At 37.1% G+C, this 12046-nt stretch overlaps 1 protein-coding gene across 4 annotated transcripts in view; it reads left to right on the top strand.

Annotated features, from left to right (window-relative positions):
• Positions 1 to 12046, top strand: part of LOC107670499 (fibronectin type-III domain-containing protein 3a) — a 93934-nt gene that overhangs the window by 46459 nt on the left and 35429 nt on the right. For all 4 annotated transcript variants that reach the window (XM_016463139.1, XM_016463155.1, XM_016463129.1 and 1 more), the window contains 2 exons: positions 8882 to 8958; positions 9335 to 9587. In XM_016463139.1, the coding sequence (XP_016318625.1) occupies positions 8882 to 8958; positions 9335 to 9587 (330 nt within the window). The remainder of the gene's footprint in view (positions 1 to 8881; positions 8959 to 9334; positions 9588 to 12046) is intronic.

Genomic DNA, 12046 nt, shown 5'->3' with positions numbered 1-12046 from the left:
GACACTATAGTTCATTTATGTAAGTGAGGATAGCAAAATAAAGTAAACTGTGACAAATCATACCCAAAATTTCTTCATACAGTGGACTACCAGTAAAACCGATACACATTTGGGACCAAAAATTATTCAGACCGAGTCTGGGGGAAAAAACATTGAAGTTGATGTTTGCATGAAACTGGGTGACAGCATGCCCAGGAGACTACAGGCTGCCATTGAGGCTAAGGGCTGCCCGACTAAGTATTGATAGTTGTGTCGGCAAGTACCAAAAATAAAAGTATCGGTATCGGGCGAGTACTGGAAAAAGTGGTATCGGTGCATCCCTACAAGAGCTACAAAACAGTTTTTATTGTTTGAATAAATTGAGTTCCTTAAAGGTCTACCGGTGCGTTGTCCGTTTCCTCTTTGCTCCACGATGTATTTTCACTGCGTGAGAACATGATGTGTGGCGTGAGCGGCATGGCTTGTCGGTAGGGTTGGGTATCGAAAACAGGTTCCATTTTAGAACCGGTTCCAAATTTCCAAGAACCGGGTACTCGATAAGATGCGTGTATTTCGATTCTGCTTAACGATTCCTGCGTTCACGTTTTAATGTGATTAAAAACGATTTAAGTGCAAGAACGGAAAGAACTTGCGCCCTGTTTGCGTGCAGCGCACACGAAGTGCAAGCGCGAGCACAGAGAACAGAGGTCGCGGTACGGGTTCCCGGTTTGTGTCCGTTCTCGAACCGTTCCGTGTATTTCCACTGTAGAAAAGGTTGTTCCGGGCCGAAACTGACTTCTTTCATATTTGTCGACCAATATGCAGAAAACTACGTCAGTATATCATCATAAACACAGCCGTTTTTGTCTTACTTGAATGTAAACAGATGAGAAAGAAAACACACATATTTTTAGATCTGCGTGCGTTCTGTGTTAAAGAGACAGCAGCCCAATAAACGCACTGCCTGTCATTAATGTTAATCAAAGAACAAAAGAAAATCATTCACTGATCTTGACTGAATATATTTAATAACTTTAATTGATTAATCTATATTTTATTTATGAAAAGAAAACTATGCAGTGTTTTTAAACTTTTAATTACAGTTTCTGTACCTGAAATTTTGTTCAGTTGTATTTATTTATGATATTGCTAATTGATTTGTTTGTTCCTATCTTATTACTGACTGTTTACTTGTCTTTAACACTTTAATATTTGAAATTTATATTAATCTAGTTGTTTTGGCTGTGGTATTTTATTTTTAAAGCATAGGCAAAATTCCTCTTGCAGTGTTCTGTAGGCTGCTGATTTTTGCTCGTGTTATTCAGCTGCAACAGAATGCTTTGTAAAACGATAAGAATCGGAATCGATAAGCAGAATCGGAATCGATAAAATTAAAACGATACCCAACCCTACTTGTCGGTCATAGCAACTGTAACGAAAGGGAGTGGGTCTTTGCCCATTAGTAAAAGAAAAATATCCACGATAGTGTTTCTATGACTTTACAAAAGAGAAAAAAATGTTGGTTGATTGATGTTGGTCAGAAGAGAGAAAGATATTAAAGGAGACATATTATGCCCCTTTTTACAATATGTATTAAAGCTCGGACCTGCTAAAAACATCTGTTTTGGTTCTGATTATCATGTTTATCGTGCTGAAATCATGCGGTTTAAACCATATGAGTTTAAACTTCTGATATACCGTTTTCTGAGAGAACACATCCGAAGCACACGGACAGAAAGCGGCTGCCACAGCATGTGAGTACTAAACTAAGTTCTCATTCACACAAAAGTTCACGTTAAAAACACACACTGAGTTACAAAAACAGTCGGTTATGTCTGTGAAGGTAAACAGCTGGGAAATAAATCGCATGTTTATTTTAGATCTGTGTGGCATCAGTAATATACAGTAAATAAATCAATAAATCCACTGCTCTCTTGTCTCCTCTGAGGCTGGGACTCTAAATAGTGTTCTGTGCTTGTCTGTGCAGACAAAGGCAGAAAAGTTAGTATGTTTTGCTCAAACTTTCGCCATGGCATTAGAGCTGGTACACCATTGTCGCTTGCGAAAACACAATGATGGCACCGTGGGTGGAAACTTACAGATTAAGGGGCGGTAATATTATAATGAGATCCCTTTGCCACGTCACCAAGGGAGCGAAATCAGACGAGCTCGTTTTCTCAGACGCTTGCAGAAAAAGGCTTACCAAAACAAAGTTACTGGGTTAATCTTTTTCACGTTTCCTTGGTTGGTAGATGCACCGGGGACCTGATTATAGCACTTAAAACCTGGAAAAGTCCGATTTTCATGATATGTCACCTTTAAATTTGCTGTCACTTCCTCAGCCATAATACTAGATAAAAAGTGAATAAAAGCAATTAATTCCTATATAAAATTTTACATTTGTATTATTATTATGTTTTATTCATTTTATTTATTTTAAATAATTTTTTTAAATTAAAATTGATTTATTTGTTAATTTAATGAATTTTTTGCTCACAGAACAGTGTAGTTACGGTGTATATATTAGCAGTAGTTAACTTGATCATGTCAGCCAAACCTTGACCCCTTATTCTGTAGTTGTAGTGCAGAGGACTTTTACCTGTGACTGAAGGATCTAGTTTGGAAAGGTGGAGCTAGAAACCTTTGCACTAAAGAGAGGGAAGAGGACGACAAACAAATACAAGCCCACACGCACATTCCTATTCTTCACGGAGGACTGTTATTTTCTCTGTTGCTTTGCCCTTTTACCATGAGCGAAGGAGCTACACCTGCACAGCAGGACGGAGGTCTGTTTACTTGTGTCCTTTTGCATTTGCGTGTGTGTTTGCTGTCCTTTGCATCATCCAGCTCTAACAAGCTCTGCGAGTCTTTTCTGAAAGTGAAAGTGTCAGATTGCAAAGCAGTGCATGAAAGAGCTGATCTGTAACAGGCTTTGCGGAGTCGCAGTTTTTTCCTGTACAAACACTCCAGTACTAAAACTTCCACCGACTCTGGCGTTTTATCAACTGCTATGCAGACACATTCAGCTCAGTGGGTTTCTTTACCCAGCTAAGTAAATGTCAGGAATTATTCGCACTGATGTGCTAAATATGCTTGTTGGGGCAAAAACTACAACTCTTTTGATGTGAAAGTGAACTGCACACAGCAGTAAATATGACCCCAAAATACCAGGTTTTCTGACCTGCTTTGTATTTAAAGTTCACTCAAACATTTTCTTTCATCATCATTGTTATTTACTCACACTGGTCAATGAGTGTCCAAGATAATGAAAATAATTTTTTTTGTTTAAGGTTCTTAGAAATATACAACCTTTGTATTAATGTTGGTTCAGTATAGTTTTGAAAAATCACAATTTCAGTGATCACATGAAGGTTATATACCACATGACATTTTTTTTTTCAATTAAAAACTGCTAACATTTTCCTTATACCTTGATTACAAGAGTGTACATATATATTTACAATTTTTTTTTTGAAAAAACATTTTATGAAAAAGAAAAAAGGATGTGGAAATGTTACACCCCATAACCTGATTTCACCAACAGAAGTTTTTTTTTTTAATGCTGCTTTGCTTATTTTAATAATAATAATAATTCCTAATTACTTTTTTCTCTCTTCTCTTTAAGATGAATGAATCTTTTAATGAATCTTTTTAAAGATCTTGTGAAAGAATCATTATTTTGAGTTGGATTTTATAAATGAATCAGTTAATCCAATTCCAAAAACCTCTCTGAATGATTTGGTCACAGATAAATTAATTATATATATATATATATATATATGTATGTACTGTGTGTATATATATATATATAGTACATACACACACACTACTGTTCAAAAGTTTGAGATCAGTAAGATTTTTTTATATTTTTTTGCCAAAGTTTCTTGTGCTCATTAAGGCTGTATTTATTTGATCAAAAATACTGAAAAAAACCCCCGTTATTTTGTTAAATATTATTGCAATTTAAAATGTTTCTAATTTAATATACTTTAAAATATAATTTCATTCTAATATGCTGATTTATTATCAATGTTGGAAACAGTTTTTTGGAACCTGTGATACTTTTTTCAGGATTCTTTTATGAATATAAAATTGGAAAAAAAAACAGCATTTATTCAAAATGTAAATCTTGTGTTACAATATACACTAACGTTCAAAAGTTTGGAGTCAGTCATTTTTTTTCTTTCTTTCTTTGAAAGTAATGAATACTTTTATTCAGCAAGGATGTGTTAAATGGATAAAAAGTGATAGTAAAGACTCATCAACATAAATGCTGTTCTTTTTAACTCATTATTCATAAAAGAACCCAGAAAAGGTATGTTTCCAAAAAAAAAAAAAAACATGAAGCAGCACAACTGTTTCCAACACTGATAATAAATCAGCATATTATAATGATTTCTGAAGGATCATGTGACACTGAAGACTGGAGTAATTATGCTGAAAATTCAGCTTTGATCACAACAATAAATTATATTTTAAAGTATATTAAAACAGAAAACCAATATTCGAAATTGAAATAATATCTCACAATATTACAGTTTTTTTTTCTGTATTTTTCATCAAATAAATACAGCCTTGATGAGCACAAGAGACTCCATGAAAAACATTAAAAATCTTACTGATCCCAAACTTTTGAATGGTAGTGTATTATTAGACATGTGCCGGCATTCGGTAATGCGATAGGCTATATCACGATAATGAATATGAATATGCACTATATTGTTATCGTGGGCACTTCTAAATACCGTGAATAATTATATATTACAAATTATTCCGAATTTTGAATGCATTTTAAGAATATTTTTTCCATCAACTGGTCACAACACAACACCGCTGTATGCTGCGTGAAAGATGCATGTGCGCTCTGATGTAAACAAGCACGGATGAGAAGCGCATGGCGGAGAGCGTGAGAGACGCTCAGCATGAAAGTGCACTTTCACTCTCTGACAGCAGTTGGCACTAAACTGCAGAAATGCAGCCGTTACCCCGGAAACCCCATAAACAAAGCAGCTGCACTACTTTCTGTTTCTGAAACGTGTTTAAATTATTTAAACTATAGGCTTAGATCTCTGCCACACTTCTGCACGCGAAAGATAATATTTTGAGCGCACAAAAGTGCATTTTGCATTTAAAATAATTTTTTGGGTGTGTGCAGACCTTCTCTTTTGCGCGTGCAACGTTTCACTAGTCAAAACATTATTTATGCATTTGTAATTGCAGGTTAAATGCATTCATGTCTTGCATTAAACAAAATACATGTGTGTAAATACATCTAAATGCCACTTCAGATGCAGCTTCTGTGTTGATTTAATTTGATTGGTAACAGCCCAAATGTCTTATTATTCTAATTCCCTGATTAAATGTAAGAATTTGACTCAAAAGATAATGGACACTTTTAGAAAAAATGGCTTTATAAAGGTAAAAATGCCCATAAAATGCAAAAATCAGTTTAAACTTATTGGAAAATATTAATTTATATCAGTATGAACTGACCACCACACAGAATATGAAGAATATTAAAAACATTAGGAGTCAGCTGTCTTCGGCAGTCCTTAAGGTACCAGCACAATAACACACTCAGCAAAATATCGTCTAATTATCGTTATCGATAAAATCCCATAAAATATCAAGATATAATTTTTTGTCAATATCGCACACCCTTAGTTGGACAATGAAACTGAAACACCTGGTTTTAGACAAAAGTAATTTATTAGTTTGGTGTAGGGCCTCCTTTTGCAGCCAGTACAGCATCAATTCATCTTGGGAATGACAGATACAATCCCTGCACAGTGGCCAGATGGATTTTGAGCCGTTCCTCTTGCAGAACAGAGGCCAGGTCACTACGTGATGCTTGTGGAGGAAAACGTTTCCTGACTCGCTCCTCCAAAACACCCCAAAGTAGAGACCTGCGCGGGACAGATTTTTCAGTCCTGCTCCCGCCCGCTCCCGCAAGATTCTGTCCCACGCCCGCCCGCTCCCGCAAGATTCTGTCCCGCTCCCGCAGAAATATATCTTATCTGGTCCCGCTCCCGCCCGCGACATTCATGTTTTGTCCCGCTCCTGCCCGCAAAAGCCCGCATAAAAGTAATCTATATAGATTTTTTTTCAGTACATTGAAGAAATTTACATGAAATGGTTCTGTAATATCTCCTAAGCTCCACAGCATACCAGCATAAACTGCCCATCAAGAGTTGTCCCGTGCCGCACCCTGTTGCATTGGGTCCCGCGGTCCTCCCGCGGGAGTGCAGGTCTCTACCCCAAAGTGGCTCAATAATATTCAGATCTGGTGACTGTGCAGGCCATGGGAGATGTTCAACTAATGGTGCATTATCATCCTGATACACGGTACCACCTTCAGGGTACAATGTTTGAACAATTGGGTGCACATGGTCCTCCAGAATGGTTTGGTAGTCCTTGGCAGTGACATGCCCATCTAGCACAAGTATCGGGCCTAGGGAATGCCATGATATTGCAGCCCAAACCATCATTGATCCACCCCCCATGCTTCACTCTGGGCATGCAACAGTCCGGGTGGAAAGCTTCTTTGGGGCTTCTCCACACAGTAACTCTCCCGGATGTGGGAAAGACAGTGAAGGTAGACTCATCGGAGAACAATACATGTATCACATTGTCCAAAGCCCAAGATTTCCACTGCTGGCACCATTGAAACCGACGTTTGGCATTGGCACGATTGACCAAAGGTTTGGCTATAGCTGCCCGGCCATGTATATTGACCCTGTGGAGCTCCCAACGAACAGTTTTGGTGGAAACAGGAAAGTTGAAGTGCAAATTTAATTCTGCAGTGAGTTGGGCAGCTGTGGTTTTATGTTTTTTGGATACAATCCAGGTTAGCACCCGGACATTCCTTTCAGACAGCTTCCTCTTGCGTCGACAGTTACTCCTGTTGGATGTGGTTCATCCTTCATGGTGGTATGCTGACATCACCCTGGATACCGTGGCTCTCGATACACAAAAAAGACTTGCTGTCCTGGTCACAGATGCGCCAGCGAGACGCGCACCAACAATTTGTCCTCTTTTGAACTCTGATATGTCTCCCATTATGTTGTGTGCATTGCAATATTTTATGTACAGCTGTGCTATTGCTCTGCTAATTCAACCTTCACGCTCTGCTCTTACTGGTGGAATGTGCAATCAGTGAGGACTGGCCACCAGGCTGTGCAAATATTACCATGAAACCTCGAACACTACATTGTATGACATTTTTCACTTCCAGCCTTCATGAATAATTATATATCAATTATAAATGATTAAATACAAGATTAATAGTAGTTATTAAGATTTATGTAGTTTGGATTTGGTCAAATGTGCTTGGAAAGAAATATGGTCAGAATATCAACTTGCATAATAATTATGCATGCACTGTATTTTTCCTCTTCTGCTGTCGAGGTAATGCACAATCAGAATTTAGCAGCCTCGTCTCTGATTGGCTGGAATTATGGCATATTGTAATGCTGGGTTGTGTTGAGCAAGCAAGCTGTTGGCATTTAGAAGGCACTGAGGGCGGGCATCAGGTGAGCAAGCTAGGGAAACGTTGCACGCGCAAAAGAGAAGGTCTGCACACATCAAAAAACTTATTTTAAATGCAAAATTGATTTTCGTGCGCTCTAAATATTTTCTTCTTTGCAAGAAAAACATTTTCTCCTCAAAACTCAGTTCACGCACGTGCAAAACGCACTTTTGCGCGCTCAAAATATGATCTTTCGTGCGCAGAATTGTGGCAGAGATGTAATCCCATACTGTTGCTGTCAGATCTCGATTGCCGAAAATCACAGTGTGTTTGATGCAAAACCAACTCGACTAAATCAAAAGCAAAAAAACACTGTAACTGTATAGGCCTATTTTTGTTTTCTCAAGCAAAGCAAATTTTAAAAGTCCACTGAAAACATATCTTCTTACATTTTTGGTCCTCAGCGCGCTTTGTTTATCAGCTCGCGCACATCAGCTATACAGGCGTTAATACTGAATGTTTAACGTTATATTCATTGCATACATATACTTCCTAGTAGACATCCTTAACTCCATTCTGCTGTCTGTTGTTCTGTTGTCGGTGTTTCTTTGTCTGAATATGGCGCTTATCACATGCTGTGTGGTATCGGCATTTGGTATCGGGGCATTTTAACGAGTACGAGTATGAGTACAGGAGCTCAGTATTGGGTATACCCAGTATCGGTATCGGTGCATCCCTAGGTTTGATTCTTTATTGTTTGTCACACTTTACATTAAGGCTTCATTAGTTAACATTAGTTAATTCATTAGTTAACATAAACTGCCAATGAAAAATTCTTCTGAACATTCATATCTTAGATATTCCAATATTTAATAACACGTTGTTAAAATAGAAAGTTACAACTGTTTTATTTAATGAGCTAACATGAACTAAAACTTTTATTTTTTTTTACAAAGATTAATAACATCTGTAGCAAATGTAGCTGTTGCTCATTGTGAATGTTAATGCATTAACTAAGTTTAACTAATGATGTCTTACTGTAAAGTGATACCTATTGGTCTTTATAGTTCTTTTGCACTTCAATCTGTGTATCTATCTTTCTGTATTGCTTTATTGTATTGAAATGGTCCGTTATTTTTGTTATAAGAAAAAAGTTATTAAACCTGTTATACTGTATTATGACAACACTTTTTTTTAAACTAAATTTCAATATTGTGATAATACCGTATAACGTGATAAAAGTTTCACTCCAAAATGCACCACATTACGAAAGTAAAAACGTGATTTAGGGAGCAATGTACTTTAGATCACATGTGTCACTGTGACGCTGATTTGAATCACTTTGTATTGTATAAAGCGCTATAGAAATAAATGTGACTTGACGTGGTGTGTGTTTGACTTTCATATTTATTGTTCATAATGTTTCCTCTACAGGTCCTGCTCAGGTTCCCATGATGTCCCCAAACGGTTCAGTGCCTCAAATCTATGTGCCTCCTGGATACGTTCAACAGGTGAGTCATTACAGAACTAGATTTACATTATTTTTTATGGGAGTTATTTTGGTTTGGTGAAAAGAATGCAATTTTCAGTCTAATTTATGTCTCTGTGGCCCTTTTCCAAACCATTTAAGCATCCTACCTAGCAGCATTGTCTGGCATCATAGGCACTGTCAAAGTGAAGGCTGTTGCTGACATTGGTCTGCAAAATGATGCTGCCTTAGGACACATTCCTGCCTTTAAAAGAGCTAGAACTGGAACAGATCAAACAAAATAAATTCTAAAATGCTGTACATTTCAAAAAGATATCAAAATCTTTAACTCAAATCAGGCTAAAAGAATGGTATGTGCAGTATGTCCTGTGTAAATTTCTCTATATCTTTCCATATAGATCATTGAGGAGAACGGAGTAAGGCGGGTGTTGGTCTTACCTCAGACGGAGTTTCATCCGGGGGGCCATTCCCCGCTTCACCACCCGCCCCCTCCGCCGCCCCACGCCCACCTGCAGGCCTTCATCCCCCACCCGCACATCATGCACCCTCCCCCTCACCTGTACTCAGGCATGGCTGGAGGAACCGGAGATATGAACCCCCAGTACATCTCCCAGTACCATCCGGCACACACGACCATCTACTCAGAGCAGGGTCAGTTTACACACACACACACACACATACACACACTTTTGCCTCACCAAGAGTGAGGATGGCATGCTGCGCCTCTGCTGACCCTTCAAGGAAAAATTATAGGCCTATATTTTAGCTGAGTTTTGGACTCTCAGAGAGAGAAAGACTGAAAGCTGTGAAATATGTTGCCAGTAAATACTGAACACAACGAGAACAAATTCCTGTAGGGAACACTTACCTTTACCGTAGACTCGACTCACTTTACTAATATTTTGATGTTATGCAATATGTTATTAAAAACACAAATGAACAAATTTTACATGAAAATTAAATAATAAATATATTTAGTAATTAATATATTTAAATGTAATTATTAACAGTAATTTATTTAATATTAGAAGTTAATATCAGTCATTTAACCTGTGACTGAATATTAATAATACTGTTCATGTTAATATTAATTCATAATAAAGTAAATTAAGTCAATGTCATTTAGTTTGTTTTTATTAAATATTGAGGTTAAGTTTTTGAGTTAAATATTAGAGTATTTAATAATGAAGCTTTTCAAGTAAACAGTAATAAAGAAAAAATAAGAACAATGACAATATTGTTGTTTTATTAATATTAATGGCATAATTGGTATTGTTAGTGTTGATTGAAACTAAAACTACTATAGCTGATATAATATTTAAATATTAGATGAAAAATGAAAATTTGAAATGTTCCCTTGACAACTAAGTAAATGATTTTGTTAAAGCGCTAAAATTACTAAAACCTAAACTGAAATAAAAAAAGAAAGCTAAATAACAATGTTTAAAATAAATAAATACATTTTAAAAAGGCAAAAGCACAAAATTAACTTTTTTTACATTTACTAAAAATGTAAAAATAGAAGCAAATTAAAAAAATATTAATAAATGCTACAACAGCGTAGTGCTGGGCGATATAGCTAAAAAATTTATCAACGATATGTTTCATATCGTTCGGTATCGATAATTATTGACATTTTTTATAACCTTTTTTAAAACAAAGAGCAATAGAAAAAAATGATTAAATTTAACCACTGTTAAGGCTTGTTCACACCGGGACGAATATCGCGCGTGATTATCTCCGACGTTTAACGCCTCGTGACTTAACAAAGGGCGCCAGTGTGAGTGTGCACACTGACGCGCAAAACGCAAGGCGTAAAAGCGTCATTTTTTAAAAAACGCCTCGGGCTCGTTTTTTTGGTTTGATGCGCCGCGTTAAAAAACTGGCTGGCCAGTGAGATTGGCGCTTTTGTTCACGTGCCTAGAGCTGCTGAAGTTACAGTAAAACACAACTTGGTGGCGCTCAAGCACAAAACGGTCTTGCCGAGCACACATAGATACCTAACGACGAAGAGGAAGTAAGTAGACGAAGAAGATGCATCGAGGCAAGATGAATGTAGAGCTGCTGGTCTCATTGGTGTCTGAACACAAAGGGCTTTATGACAAATGCGACAGCGACTACAAAAATCTCGATAAGAGGGAGTTGTTATGGAGAGGAATTGCAGATCAAATAGGATTCGATGTGTACCGGGGTATTTCTGTTTTCATTAAGCGCCATCTAATGTCAGGGAGTGAATTTCAACGTTCACTCGGCTCATCGCCAGTGAAAATCGCTTGGGTATGAACACAAAAGATGCGTCGAAAAAAACGTCGGCGATAATCGTCCCGTGTGTACGAGGCTTTACATTAACCCAATTTATTGAGACAAACAACAAATATTTTTTGTTTTAACAGTCAAACGCACAATAAAAATTTTACAAATATCTAATTTATAATGTTTTATATGCAGATTAAATAGGTCTGAAGGAAACTTTTGGCTTGTCTCCCAAGGCCACAGGAGGGCGCAATGAGCAAAATAATGCAGCACATTTAAATTGTCAATGCAAGGAAATAAATGTCTATCAAAAACCTGCATTACATCTAAATGAACTCATATAAGTCAAATATAATTTCGTAAATTGCATAAACAATTATGAACAAAACAGCATCATGTATTTATGCATTGCTTAATACAAAGAGCCGAATCGGCCATCACGCAGATTGCATTTAAAAACATAAGAGACGCACGCAGTGAAAAGGAATAAACCTCCACAAATTCGTGACTTGTTTTCTAAAGTTTTAAACTGTTTTAACTTTGCATGGTTACATCTCTTGTGTGAGACGCGAGTGCAGCAGTCATATTTGTCCGTCTAAAAAAATGCGCCGAATATGCATTCTGTGTGAATGGCTTGGTTTCGGTTTTAACCTAATCAGGATCTTCTCCGCATTGAGCCTCTATATTTCTCTAATATTTTGAATGAATAACACAGCAGCGGCGCGTCTCGTGGGCTAGACTAACAAAAAAATGTAAATGCATTCAACGCCACTTACATCATCAATGCATCTCGCGCGCCACTGATGACGCTCCCTGACGCACTCCTAACATTCAAATGCAAATGTTTATTTTAAAAT

The sequence above is a fragment of the Sinocyclocheilus anshuiensis genome, unplaced genomic scaffold, assembly GCF_001515605.1.
Source record: "Sinocyclocheilus anshuiensis isolate Anshui unplaced genomic scaffold, SAMN03320099.WGS_v1.1 scaffold513, whole genome shotgun sequence".
Classification (NCBI taxonomy): domain Eukaryota; kingdom Metazoa; phylum Chordata; class Actinopteri; order Cypriniformes; family Cyprinidae; genus Sinocyclocheilus; species Sinocyclocheilus anshuiensis.
The sequence above is the reverse complement of the archived record's forward strand: the minus strand, read 5'-3'. Positions and strand labels throughout refer to the sequence as shown.